Source organism: Cydia strobilella, chromosome 9, assembly GCF_947568885.1.
Source record: "Cydia strobilella chromosome 9, ilCydStro3.1, whole genome shotgun sequence".
Classification (NCBI taxonomy): domain Eukaryota; kingdom Metazoa; phylum Arthropoda; class Insecta; order Lepidoptera; family Tortricidae; genus Cydia; species Cydia strobilella.
The window spans coordinates 16,886,330-16,901,627 of record NC_086049.1 but is presented as its reverse complement, the minus strand read 5'-3'; the positions used below and the strand labels follow the sequence as shown (position 1 = coordinate 16,901,627).

The 15,298-nt window shown below is 37.5% G+C and overlaps 1 protein-coding gene across 2 annotated transcripts; it reads left to right on the top strand.

The window, feature by feature from the left end:
- Positions 1-3,358: 3,358 nt before the first annotated feature.
- LOC134744472 (lactosylceramide 4-alpha-galactosyltransferase-like) lies at positions 3,359-14,513 on the top strand. 2 transcript variants are annotated; one of them, XM_063678291.1, is made up of 4 exons: positions 3,359-3,432; positions 3,709-4,434; positions 13,588-13,712; positions 14,146-14,513. In XM_063678291.1, exons 2-4 carry the CDS (start codon positions 3,737-3,739, stop codon positions 14,388-14,390), a joined length of 1,068 nt encoding a protein of 355 aa, XP_063534361.1. In that variant the 5' UTR covers positions 3,359-3,432; positions 3,709-3,736; the 3' UTR covers positions 14,391-14,513. The 2 variants fall into 2 exon arrangements, with proteins under 2 accessions (XP_063534361.1, XP_063534360.1); XM_063678290.1 differs by lacking the exon at positions 3,359-3,432 and having other exon boundaries at positions 3,587-4,434; positions 14,146-14,509.
- The last annotated feature ends 785 nt before the right edge of the window (positions 14,514-15,298 follow it).

The window sequence follows — 15,298 nt, the reverse complement described above, 5'->3', positions numbered from 1 at the left end:
GGGCGTTTTCTAAAATAAGTATTGAAAACCTGATTCTTTCAAATCTGGATATTCTTGGCCTCATTCTATTCAGAATCGACAGCATTCTCCATCCTGCCATTACAAAAATAAATTATGTCTCAAAATGTCCATTCCATTACGTCACGGTTTAGTGTGATTTTTTTTCACTTGTATGTGCGTGACGTAGTGGAATGTACAATTTTCATACAAATTTTTTGGGACATTTTTTTATCATCAGGATTGAATATGCTAGTGATTCTGAGTCTAAAGAACCCAAAAACACCAGGATCTGTGAATCAGGTTTTAAATATTTATTTTAGAAAACGCCTAGGTGACGGTGAAAGTGGCCAAAATATATCTGAACATATCCTTATTCATAATATTGTCTTCGGTTACCGCGATAGTTACTAATGAAATAAAACTATGAAAACGGATTATATCGCGTATATTAAATTTATAATACATCCCGACGTTTCGAACCCTTTACAGCGTTCGTGGTCAGCGGGTAACTGAGGAAAAACTGTGCAAAAATATCCACATACTAAAAATAATGAACCATCATAGACTATAAGCGGCTGCTTACCTGAGTAGGGCGAAATTTTAATTTTAAGTTGTTAGTATAATATAAGTATTCTCTAAAGTTTTGTATTCGGTGACATGTAACGAAGCCATACGATAAGTAAATAATATAGACTATAAACTTTAAGGCTGGTTGTACATGTAAAATCGGTTCATAAGGCTAGTTATACAATACAATTAGCCTCATGCATGAAGTTTATATTTGAACGAAATATGTTTTATTCGGATGTTTGTTACCGTTATATCATGTTATGTTACAAATGCATTTTCGTTTTTAAATTACCATATAATTACTTAAAATTATAAATAAAAAGTACAAAAATTTGCCCGCGAAAAGCTAGTGAGCGAAACGCTCGAAACGCCACGTGACGTCACGCGTTCGACAGATTAGTGTCATTAGTAGCAAACGTCAGTTGGACCGTCCAACGTGTGACGTCATCACGCTCTGTCGAATTCGCGCCAAAAATTATGAGCGTTTCAACCGCTCAAAAATTTTCAACAATTTAAATATTTTTTAATAAAATAATGTTAAGGTTTACAATAGTATTTTTATCATTTCCGGTGTTCCAACGATATAAATTATGAATCCAAAAAAAAAAAAAAAAATTCATGCATGGAGCTAATTATTCAATTCAATATACGCGATATTATCCGTTTTCATAGTTTTATTTCATATCCTTATTCTAAAGGCAACAAAACTGTATTACGATATATTTGGTCACTATTTATTATTCACAACGACGGGACTTAATCGCGTAAAATAAGTTTTAAATTTACCTCCGACGTTTCAAGGACGGCGTTGTCCCCGTGGTCACACAGCCCGTCACATATCTTTAATGCTGACTCTACCTACATTTGTAAGTACCTGTGTAAGGTGTGCATGTGCAATAAAGAGTAGGTACTTATTGTATTGTATACCATAAAATCACCGTATACGAGTAACGAGTGACACTAAAAACTTACAATATTTAGATAAGTACGGTTTTTACTCACTATTATTTTTAGTCGCTTTTGGCGACATGTTTCGGATTCTTTGGGAATCCTTCCTCAGGAATCGTACTTATCTAAATATTTTGAAATATGTCTCACGATAGTTTAAGTTCGACTAAAAACTTAATTCACTCCCTTGCTCTACAAATAAAGTAATGCCAGATATTGTCGCTTCAACGTGCAATATTACAGTTACAGCTGACTGTACCATATTAACGCATTCACTACAAAAGTTTTCGTAGCGCTACGCTCATGGCCGATCTCAGCGTTTTCCCGCTTTGTAGAGGCAAGCGATTACTAACAGAGAACCCGCCGAGCGGTTCCCCGGCAGTCAATGTGTTAACAAAACCCCAAAAGGCCAGGTGCGTGACAAAAATATCACGTGTCTATGTTGAATGGCCAATGGCCTCGAAACACCCTCGCGGCTGGCAGATAAAGATAGGGGAGAACGGCTGCTGAGGTACAGTCGACGTCAAAAATATTTTTACACTTTTGCACCTTATCCCTTTGTAATAAGGCGAAAAATGTAGACATATCTTTGACGTAGACTTTACAACGTACACCTCGCATGCGCCGTGCTACCCCTCACGCGGTGTAAGTCACGAATGAGGAGCGGGCATTCGACTCGTATTCTTCTATCATATTTCCTTTTTAGGGTTCCGTACCCAAAGGGTACAAACGGGACCCTAGACTCCACTAGGTATCTGTCTGTCTGTCTGTCCGTCCGTCTGTCTGTCTGTCACCAGTCACCACGCTGTTCATGAACAGTTGAAATTTTCAGATTATTTATTCCTGTTGCCGCTATAACACCACTGGCTTTTGTGGCTGTTGCCACTAAAAAAGTACGGAACCCTCGGTGGGCGAGTCCGACTCGCACTTGTCCGGTTTTTATTGGATATAGGAATGTATTTGACCACAATCGCACCTGATCAAAAGTGCGGCAATGCGTTCTGGTATGGAGCACGCTTGCCTAAGATGTCTATTCACTCTCCGGGGACTGCTTTCTGGGGTATGATTCTTTTCAGGGCCGGATTTAGGGGTGGGCAACCGGGGCTACTGACCCGGGCCTCCACAAAAGAGGGGCCCCCACAATAGAGACTTCGGAAAAATAATTTGGGGCCTGGGGGCCTCCACTCCTTTGTTGCCACGGGGCCTCCGGACCTCTAAATCCGGCCCTGATTCTTTCCATCCTTTTTGGAGCGGGCGTTATAGGACATTCATAGACGTCATTTTAAGAGAGGCAGGGGTGCTAGAGTGCAGGAGGCTGCAACCCTTAAGGATAAAATTACATTCTTGTACTTTAGCTAAGTCATGTAAGTGACCAATCCCAATATATAGTTTGGCTGCTTACAGGGTGCGGTGCCCGTATCCTTTCATTGGCTTTCATATCTAGTTAATTTTCAACGTTAGTCAAAAATTCGGTTGCATACCTCAGGGCTCGGCAACCCGCGGCTCTTGATGGTAAAATTGCGGTTTCAAGTCACATACCAAATTGCCAACCCGTAGCATACCTATGTATTTACACCTTTATTGTTAAGGCTTCTCCAGCCTTGCAACAAATGACATGCGTTTTTAGATAATTGTGCCTAAGTATGAGCAACGAATTCCATCCATCCAATGTCACAATGTATGTATAACAAATAGCACGCGATTATCGGTGAAGTTTGTAGAGGTCATTAATAATAAGTCATTATTTATTAATCTTATCGGTATCTCTTATGATTTGAGCCAGCGGCGAACAACCAACAAATGCAACCCGTACCTAGTCCAAGAAGAGACCAGTAGGCGCCGGGTCTCGGTTCGCGCGCATCGTGTCCCCCTCGTCAAGGTTTGACGATGATACAAACGCAGTGAACGTGAAACGTAAACATAATACGACCAACCAAAATATGCTGCCAGACCGCCATTAAAATAAAAGAAGAAGAAAATATGCTGATGTGCGCTCATTTATGAAGGGATTTTCTTTCGAGATTCTCTCAACATGTACTGCAGAGAACAATGATGGTGGCGCAGCAGAGATACTGGAATAAATATCGTAAATACAAATTTAAAGAGGCCAAATAACCGACAACTGGTCGGATTATTAAACTGAGATTTTATAAATGCTGGACTGCCAGCTCTAATGTATAAAATTTACAGTGTATTTTATATATGTAAAATAGCTAGAATGATTAACAAATTAATAATCAAACTTAGACGCCGGCGGGTATTAACATCATGCGTCGTCTTGGTGATTCTTTGTGGCTACATAGTGCTACAGACGCCACTGTCCCCAGACCTTTACTTTATTCACTGGAATTCTTTAGAAGATATATCGTGCCATTACATAGACCTAGACAATACTTTACCACGAGCAGAGAGCGAGGAGTTTCAACCGCCGTCCCGCTCAATATTCTTTCACGAAACGTCTTGTAAAGGATACTTGGATTCCCGGCAAGCATGTGCTGTGGAATCCGCGGCCCGCGCTCACCCTGGATGGCAGATAAACGTTCTATTCGCTGCTCCTGTGCATAAAAACTCTTTGAAAAATGGAAGTCTATCAGTACTGAGGAACTTTACAAATATTAGATTATCTAGAGTGCATATAACAAATTACGCTAAAAGAACTCCTTTGGAGAGTATGGTTTCGGGTGGTGCGTTGAACAGGACACGGTGGCGTATATCGCATACATCTGATGTGCTTCGGTATTTATCTTTATACAAGTTTGGGGGGGTGTATTTGGACTTGGATGTGGTGGTGGCGAAGGCGCTGGACCCGCTTGTGAGGAACTGGGCGGCGAGGGAGACGGACACGGCGGTGGCTGCTGGAGCCCTGGCTTTCTCGAGGGACGAGCTTGGGAGGAGCGTTGCTGAGGCGGCCATCAGGTGAGTTATTAATAAAATACCTATGAATTATGGACATCATAAAAATAAATGGACTCCATTTAGAGTAAAATTTTCATGCTGGACCAATATTAGCAGTGACACTGGCAGGTTCAAACCCTACTTACTTTTTAAAAACTATGACGAAAGTCTTAGTAAATGGCACCCAAATCAGATCAAATATTTCGGAACTTTTTTGATACACATATATATTACCTACCGTTTAAGAACAGAATGATTATAGATTATGGATGAGGATGACGCTTATTATATTAAATGTATGATAAATTACGCAGTGTAGCCGGGAAGCTACTAATGCTATAAACATATTTGACTGTATGGTGCACAATGAAGAATATTTACTTATTTATTTGAGAACATTTAAATATTGACATAATTAATTACTCTCAGGGGGACAGCTATAATAGATTTGTGGCTGAAGTACGAACTTTGAACGCAGTTCATCTATATTTAGAGATTTGTAAAAAACAACCCCAACCTTATGCGACTGTTGCATTTCGGACGGAAATAGACTTAAATAACTGTCTTGTTACTTGTGCCTCGATTAAACCCACATTAAACCTAACAAGCCAGCTGTCGAGTATGACAGTCATCTGTGATAATATCTTGCACAATGAAGAGCTCACAAATATCTGACGCATCCATATTAAACCCTTTCAGTATTTTTATTACTTACACACATGATTTATTTAGGTAAGTACGTCCATCACGTATCGGTATCTGATAAAACATTGTACTTAATCAAACAGCGATTAAAAAATATGATTCATACCGCGTTCATACCAATCAATAATCATATCCTTAGCTGTAGCTTAGTAAACAAAGCTAAAGGGCTAGATCGATCTGTGCAATATTTTCCCCAATTTATTTATTAATTTAAATCGAAAAATAGGCTAGAAAATTTCGCGAAAATAACAGACATATATATAAATATCGGATCAAATACCTATCATATTTTGTAAATGTGATAAGGTTCTACGTCGTATTCTACGTAAACTTATTTTTCATTTCTCATGCTCTGAAAGAGGGTTGTTGTTGTTCTAAAAGGTGTGCAGAAAATGATACGTGTCTGCACTAGAGCATTTTACTTTCCAAGTACGATTTTTTTTTACAATAAGCAATTGAAATTTGGGTTTAAATGAATTTGTTATAAAATTTCCATTCTGATATTTAACTCCCCATTCCAAAAATAACAATACTTTTGCCTAAATTGTTAATTGAAAGTACCCTCAAGAAAAATAATAAAAATGTAAACTTAGTCATGTTTTAAAAAAACACATGACACATCCATTTTATTTTCCTCGTATTCGAAATGAAAAGTAGAGTGTTTAACTCGGGTGAAAGGCATCATTTCAGCCTCGGACTATTGGCGCTCTCACTACGTTCGAGCGCCAAACAACCTCGGCAGAAATGAGTGCCTGTCGGTGTCAAACAAGCATAAATGATAAGCAGGACTCATTTCTAGGTTCGAAATGAGTGCGCGTGCAAGTGAGTGGAATGTTTAAATTGTTTTAAAATAATAAACGAGTGCTTGTTTCTTGAATCCAATTTGTTTACTCCGAAATCAAGCAGTTACTATCCGGTATCCGGCCGGATAGTAGGTCACTATCCGGTCCATCTCTACTTTCCACTACGTCACGCACATACAAGTGAAAAAAAAATTCACACTAAAACACGTCACGTTTTAGAATAGAATGGACATTTTGGGACATCTTTTTTTAATGGTAGGATGGCGAATATTATACCAGATAGTAACCGACTATCCGGTCCATCTCTACTTTCCACTACGTCACGCGTCACGCACATACAAGTGAAAAAAAATTCACACTAAAACGTGACGTATTGGAATGGACATTTTGGGACATCTTTTTTTAATGGTAGGATGGAAAATGCTGTCGATTCTGAATAGAATGGGATAGGCCCAAGAATGTCCAGATATGAAAGAATCAGGTTTTCAATATTTATTTATTTTAGAAAACGTCCAACAACAGCACATGGTGGCGAGAGTTATGGGTATATGGGGCTATTAGTGGTCCATGAAAGTTTTTGAAATAAGGGATTTTGATCGATTGATAGATTGGGAATGGGGACATGACCATCGGAAATGTCAGGGTTTTAGGTTGATGTCCTTTTTGTCACGATATAACATTTTTAGGGTTCAATACCTCAAAAGGAAAAAAACGGAACCCTTATAGGATCACTTTGTTGAGTTTGTTGTCCGTCCGTCTGTCAAGCAAGACTTTATCTCGGGAACGCGTGGACGTATCGAGGTGAAATTAAAACCATATGCTCACGGAACCCTCGGTGGGCGAGTCCGACTCGTACTTGTCCGGTTTTCTTCATAAGACAACCCTATCCACGCGAACAATGTCGCGGGAAGAGGCTAGTTAAACTCCGATAACTGTCAACTAGTGTGCGTTATCATCAACCCAACAGTTAAGTAGAGTATTAAACAGCATAAGTAAGTCCATTTTTTAGCCGTTATCTTGTTGCGTTAGTGGGTTTGGTATTGGTATACCATCACATCCTGAGATAACAGGACGATGCTCGACTTTTGAAACGAAACTGATAACTGTAGGTACACATGTTTCGTAATATTAAGTGCGAAAACTAGTTACAGATGTACCTAGTGCATAATTGTTTTTCATCGTACTTTCTCGGAAGCGTTCGTATTTGTCATGCTACTTCAGTCAAACTCAGTACTTTTTGTACCGAGACTGACGTTCGTACGTTTTCGTGAAAATGCGATGGAAAATAATAACAACTGACGATAACATATTACCGAGGTCGTGGTAATTCCAAACATGACATTATTAATAAATACAATGGGGAAAACATTTCGTTTGAGTGAAGTAGGTACTTATTATTAATTATCCTATTCCGATCAATCAATATACCTACGCACTAAACTTAATCAAAAGTCAGCTTTGTGCGCATACGGCGTGACAATATAATACGTAACTAAATTAAAAAATCGGACTGCAATTGTCATTTTATAGACTATAAAATGTCTGTCAAACAACTTTGTCGGTAGAAAAAGGCGCAAAATTCAAATATTCAATGGGCCTATAACCCTTCGCGCCTAAATTTCTTTAAATTTGCATTTTTTTTTAATAAAACAGAATGCTTAAGTCCCCGGCAAGCTCGGCCGAATTTCGCCTTCCTATACAAACGGAGTTTTGTTCTCATTTTAAAACTACGTGTTGGATTGTAATAAAAGTTTCCACATACAATGACATGAGGTACATCTAGTCCTGTCATTCGTTTATATAGCTCTAGTATATAAAATAAACAAAATAAAGCAAAAATAAGTTTTGAATGAAAAATTTAAATTCGCTGTATTTTGTTTACTCTGGTATCTGAAGCTACATAAACTAATTATAGACCTAGATATACCTTATCCCATTGTAAGTACAAAGTTTCAGAGAAATCTAGCTAGTCGTTTTAAAATGAGAGCGTAACTACGTTTGTATGGAGAACCGAGCTTGCCGGGGACTTAACATCCTGTAATTTTGACTTGAAGACGATAAAAAATACAGTAGGTACCTGTTTACCAATGTGTGTAGTAAAACTCCGTCAGAAACGTACATGGCATGCAACAAGACAAGGTCATTACGTTTACTACGTGATTAGTCATCGATCATCACGCAGCCCTGACCAACTGTCATTAACTGACCATTAGGTGTAGAAAGTGTAGAAACTATTAGTTTGCCCCGAACAGAAACCTCGCGATATATAAGTAAATGTATTTTGATCCCTTCAATTCCTCAAAGCAGTGTTGCCAGGCGTACGATAATTGTCGTAAGTACAGGTACGATAATTTGGGCTCCGGTACGATGTACGTTCCAAAAGAGTATTATCGGATATACGCAAAAGTACGATAATAAGCAAAATATGATACTTTCCCTCAGAAATAGGCTACACTTATCATGTTTTGGGGGTTCTTAGTGTAAGTCAAAAATATCGAAATTTCCTGTAAACAATTTGGATCTATCACAAATTTAACACAAATACAAAACTGATTTTTGTTAAATTTAGAAGAAAATAGCGTTTTCTTTGATTATACTTTGGACATGTAAGCTTATTTTGCAAGAAATTTAAGGCGTAGTGCCTTTTTGATAGGCGTACGAATTTTTTTTTATCGGTACGATAATTTTGACACTCAAATACAATAATTCTTTTCCGCTCACCTGGGAACACTGCGTGAAACAAAGTAACTGAAAAGGTAAAGAATCAAAAATTATACGTACCTACGTTATATTGATGGATAGAGGAAAATGAGTTCACTAATGGTTAGCTGAACACGATACTGTCATTAACTTTTGTTTCACGGCCTACTGTCATAGAACCAATTTAACTATACCTCTGTTGACAAATAGTTGTTGTGAATGTAGGGGTCAAATTATACTAGTGAATCTTGTGCGATTAGGTGGTTGTGACATTTGTGACTAGGAGTTTTCTATTACGGTTTCATTTCTGTGACATTACAAGCGCTGGCACAGTCATTGAGATCATGTATGTCAACAATGTAGTTGCGGTACTTGCGGTTAGGTACTATAATACGTACCTTATATAGTGTTTAGTTCGTATAGGTGCAGTTGCCGGCAAAGTTGGGTTATAGATAGTGTCTGAACAAGACCGATTTTTTTGTCAAAACTGAAGATTCAATTTGCTGAAACTAAACCTTCGGCCGAAATATGTTTTTGTCGAAACATGCCGAAACCGAAACTGAGGGAATGACTCCAATTAAATGTCATATATATATAATATTGTCTTCGGTTACCGCGATAGTTACTCATGAAATAAAACTATGAAAACGGATTATATCGCGTATATTGAATTTATAATTCATCCCGACGAAAGAGTACAGAGAAAAGAGTTCGAAACGTCGGGATGAATTATAAATTCAATATACGCGATATAATCCGTTTTCATAGTTTTATTTCATGTCATATATATACTTAATATCTGTATGTATGGATAATTGTTTATGTCGTGTATTCCAACTTGGTGACAGTTTGTATAATATTGTAGCCTATGGACGCTTGGAACTTGTGCAGTCAGCTTTTATATTTATAGCACGATAATTTGGGTAAAAATGTCGTTTTATTTTATGTCAAAAGGTTCTAGACTTAATTACCCAATAAAGAAAGGAAGTAAGTTGCTGTATGGAACCTTCTATATAGTGGAACGATTATAAAATTAGTTTAATTGACAGGAGCCTTGAACATAATCGTTTCTAATAGAAATATCGTTCATGTAGGCAATTAGGCATCAATACATATCATAGTACAGGCAGGCCAAGGAGGAATCGAACATTAGTTACTAAGTACCTACTTAGTTACTAAAGAATTGATTAATAGTGACAAAGGACATCTATTTCAGTTTATAATTTATATATAGTAAAGTGACTATTTCTGTATATGGGGCATTTTGTATGAAAAGGGACCTTATTGTCGATGGCGCGTACGCCGCACAGCGTCGCGCGGCATTGTATTTATATCGGAGCATCGTTTATAATGGCGTAAGCGCCATCGACAATAAGGTCCCTTTTTATAGAAAATACCACATATATACCTACTTCATTCTAATACTGTTATTTATTCTGTGTGCTCACTTGTCTAAGAACAATAGCGCCCCTTTAAGCTTTTGTTTAAATATGCCAGTTTGACATAATTATTTAATTATCATAAACTAAACATGATTACTGCGTGAGACTGAGGCCATTTAACTTACTTACTTCATTTGCTCATTGACCCAAAAAGGATCTTGGCCTCTGACACAAGAGAGCGCCACTGCCCTATTCTGCGCCACTTCACGCCATTTAAACTCGCCTTTATTGTTTGCACTAATTGCACTTTATACATTGTCATTTGAATGTGGAGGGAGGTACAAGGAGAGGAAAACCGAGGAAAAGGTGGATGGACTGTGTGAAAGATGATGAAACTAACGCAAGTGAATGATGAGATGACGGGTGACAGAGAGGTATGGAAGAAAAAGACATGCTGCGCCGACCCCAAGTGAATGGAACAAGGGCAAGCGAATGATGACATTGTCATTTTTCCCCTATCATTATCACTATCACTACATACTACCAAAGACCATAGGGACAGACAGCATACATATGTATACTTAGATCTTTAAAACTACGCAACGGATTTTGATGCGGTTTTTTTAATATATAGTGATTGAAGAGGAAGGTTTATATGTATAATACAGCATTCCACCCGTGCGAAGCCGGGGCGGGTTGCTAGTGAACTATGAAGCATTTTCGCTACATACTGAGAAAACTATACTATTGGCTACGACGTAGCGATATACCCTAGCTTAGTAGTGTAATAACGCGTACATATAGTAGTGAAAATGATAAGAGAAGCCTAGGTAACAAACGACAATGTGTCATGATTAGCGCTGAATTGGAGCCCGATCCAGATTTAATAATTTGTTATGATTTTGATTTACCATAACAACTGTGTATGATGTATGTTCAAGCAAGATAAATAAATTGAATTGAATTGAATTTGGTTTTGATACGACCGTGACGATCTCTCTTGACGACGTTTTTGGCTTCATTTCGCATGCACCAATCACCAATCAGCGTGAGACATCTTCGAGCAAAACCGTAACCAATTGGTAAATCTGAATTGGGTTCCAGGTCCGACAAGAAATTGCAGAAAATGATTGAGGGCGCCACTTCCTATATCTGTATCTAACTGTCACATTTTTGACGTCTGCTTAAACATGGAAACAATTTAGTATGGAATTCTTTTAGTTCCATTTTACTATTTTATGTCGCACTATAAATAGACGTTACGTGATATCATGACTCCATGACAAAGCGCTCTAAATTCTAAGGATAAGTGCGTTATGCTAATGAAATGATGTATTGTTTGGTCGTAATAGGGTGCAATAAAAAATATACATGTATATATACCTAGCGATAATTAAAGCTTTGAAAATACAGTCACCATCAGATATATCGTAGCTGCCAAGGCTCTCAAAAATATCTGAACACGCACTCTAGCGCCTTTGACAATAGAAGCGTGTTTGTGATTTGTGAGCACCTTGGCCGCTCCGATATATCTGATGGCGACGGGCGTTTTCTAAAATAAATATTGAAAACCTGATTCTTTCAAATCTCGACATTCTTGGGCTCATTCTACTCAGAATCGACAGCCTCTCCATCCCAATCCCACCATTAAAAAAAGGTGTGCCAAAATGTCAATTCCATTACGTCACGGTGAACAATTTTTCACTTGTATGTGCGTGACGTAGTGGAAGTGGAACGTATTTTCATACAAATTTTTCATCATCTCAAAATCACCACGATCTGTGAGAATCAGGTTTTCAATATTTATTTTTGAAAAGAAATGTTGAAAACCTGATTCTCACAGATCCTGGTGTTTTTGGGTTCTTTCAACTCAGAAACACTAGCATATTCAATCCTGGTGATAAAAAAAATGTCCTAAAAAGTATGAAAATTGTACATTCCACTACGTCACGCACATACAAGTGAAAAAAAACACACTAAAACGTGACGTAATGGAACGGAAATTTTGGGACATCTTTTTTTATTGGCAGGGTGGAGAATGCCGTCGATTCTCTTAGAATGAGCCCAAGGATGTCCACTTTTGAAAGAATCAGGTTTCAATTTTTATTTTAGAATACGCCTACCTATACTTAATGCAAAGACAGATATAACTCCGTAATATATCTTCTTTGCTTAATGAAATTATAAAAGTGCAGTGAACGGTATGACGGCGGCCGGATCGATAATACAGCACGCGACCGATATGAACTCCATTCCATAACCAATTACGGCAGGTAGTAGCGATCGATTTCTTGTAAGTGATGGATTTACCTACGCAGCGTACTACGTAGGCGAACAACACGCGAACGCGAAGCAAAGCGATGCGGAGCGGGGTGAATCAATCCTTTGATACCTATAGAAGTGTCCTACGTGGGCGATCTCGTTGCGAACGCGAGCGCTGTGGGCCCGCCGCGCCGCGCCGCGCCGCTTCGCTTCGCGTTCGCGAGTTGTTAGCTTACAATCAAAAGGGTACTATTGTCGGTATTGAGGCTCTTTTAAATGCAAAAAGAATCAGAACTCTAAGTTCCGTACTTATTTTACTGATTTTTTGAAAAATGTAAATGTACAGTTTTGAGATATTCGATTTTAAAGTTAATTATTTAAAGTTTGAATGTTTAAAAGACCAAGTTATGGATTATTCTAGTACGAAGTTATGGAGATAGCGGTTTTAAAATGTTCCTTAATCATTATATGTACTCCTAAACAAATGACATTGAATCTCTAATATTGCATGTAGCATGTAGAAAGAAGAACCTCTTTTATATTCCTCGTAGTCGAACTTCATACGCGAGAAACGGTTTCATTAGAAGAGCATGCAGGATGTATGATGATAAATTTCAAAATTTAGATATTTTCAATAACAAGTTTTGTACCTTCAAACGCCTGACTTTGAACAGGCTTTAATTAGAAAATTAACTTTAATTGCACTTTTGTTTGTTTACAATTTATCCATTTTTGTTTTACTTTTGTTAAAATGAAAGAGTATTTTTGCAACATTGTTTTGACAACTTGGAATTTCTATTTCTAGTTTAATTTAGTATTTATATAAGTCACATGGTTTTCATACTATTTTTTAGGAAACTGTAGGTCTATAAGTCTATTACCCTATTTGGAACAACTTATTAATATAAGAGACTGTTTGTTTCTAAATAAAATAATAAATTATTATACATATAATTGAGATATTATGAAATAAAGCACGTAGGGTGTCGGAACGTGAAATTAAAAAATAAATATTTTTTATGGCTTGAAATGGACATGTTCTCGGCTAACTTATATTGCCCATGCACGTCTATAATGTAGGGATAATAATAAAAGTCATGAAACAGCTAAGTATAATGTGAAATAAACTTTTTTTTATAATAAAACAATAACCAACATCATTCTTATAAATCTTGCATAAAATCAACGTAACTATTATGTCAACAAGCAAAGCAAACCTACACGTTAGTTAAAGTAAAAGAGTAAAAACCATACAAAATAATGTAGTTTTGTTAGGTGTAGCAACATATAATGTTTAATATATTAAATGTATTCGGTTTCAGGGACATCAAGAGCAACTACAGAGGCGACAACTGGGGCAACAACGGGCCTGGTGTCATCACGCGCATCCTCAAGAAGTATTGCTCGACCAGCAACCTCAGCCAAATGTCCGCCGCTACTTGCAACGGTAAGACATAAGCGCCTACTACAATAGGTTCAGGGTATATTTACACTACTACAAGAACTATTCATCATTTGCCCTTGTCCCATTAACTTGGGGTCGGCGCAGCATGTTTTTTTCTTCCATACCTCTCTGTCACCCGTCATCTCATCATTCACTTGCGTTCGTTTCATATCATCTCTCACACAGTCCATTCGCCTTTTCCTCGGTAAGTCGGTACACAACTACTACAACACACTATTACTATTACTCGGTACTTGCCACACTTTGTCATTGCAAATGCCATGCAGAGTTCTGTTGGACCGATTCTATTGTGTGGGGAATATACGAAAGTTGATATTGGAGCTAGTCGCGCGCGTTGATTCACGTCTTTGGCGGTCAAAGTGTTAAAGGTTAATTGGCTTAAACAGTTGTTTTTAAGATTGGCTTTATTTTTCAGGTTTCGAGGTGTACGGCCCCCAGTTCTTCTACCCGGTGGTATACTGGAAAGGCTTTGAATACTTCGAGCCGGGCGAAATAAAACTAGAAGACACCGCTTACATTTTCCACGTATGGAATAAACTGACAAGTGACCTCCCGGTACACAAGGACTCCCCTTATGCTAAATTAGCAAGGAAATACTGCCCCACCGTTTATAATTTATATGGCAAAGACTTTTTACTACCTGTTCGAAAAAAACCGTGAGGAATCAAAGGTGTTAGAGTTAGACCAAGCTAACTTGGCACCGATTCTGCTAGCACAGACTGTGCGAGAGACAACTTTAAATGCGATTTACCTGACAATTTCTTAATAACTACCCACACAAATTGTATCATACAAAATCTACTATTATTTTTAATTATTTTTTTATTCGATTTCTAATAGCATTTATTAAAGACCAACTTACATCACATCGTTGCATTTCTAATTATTCTAACACAGACATAAAAAAACAATCACTAAAAATCCCAAGAACTAAGAAATTTAGGTACTACTAATAAAACTAAAACTAAATTATTATTAATTGAATGATACAATTTGTGTGGGTATGTTATAAGAAATTGTTATAGGTAAATCACATTTAAAGTTTTGCCCCTCTTCACCCCAGCCATCCCTATTTACCCCGGTTGACGGTAACTATTGTGTACCTATGATACATTGAGTGTAACTTTTTGTTAGTACCTAGGATATAAGAAATGTGACTAATATTGTACAGTTTAAAAATAATTATGTAGTTGAGTTGCCAATCCCTATTATATAGCTTTAAAACGAAAGGTTTTGAATTCTTGCTCAAGTATTCGATCATGCTGCCGCTTCTTTTTCAGACATTCGTCTTTATGATCTTTGTATTTATGGTACAAATAGAATTTTATGAGTACATAACACTATGAGTACTTACTACCAGGGGCCCGTTTCTCAAAAGCTTGTAACTAATACAAGCGGATGTCACTTTTTGACAGCTTTTGTTAGAAAGGGACTTCTACTTGTTTATATTACAAGCTACAAGCTTTTGAGAAACGGGTTCCAGGAAGCAATATCGGAAAACGTGTTTTTAGCTTTAACCCTTTTCCAGACTTAGTACGATTTATCGACCACATTCGCGCCAATAGAAT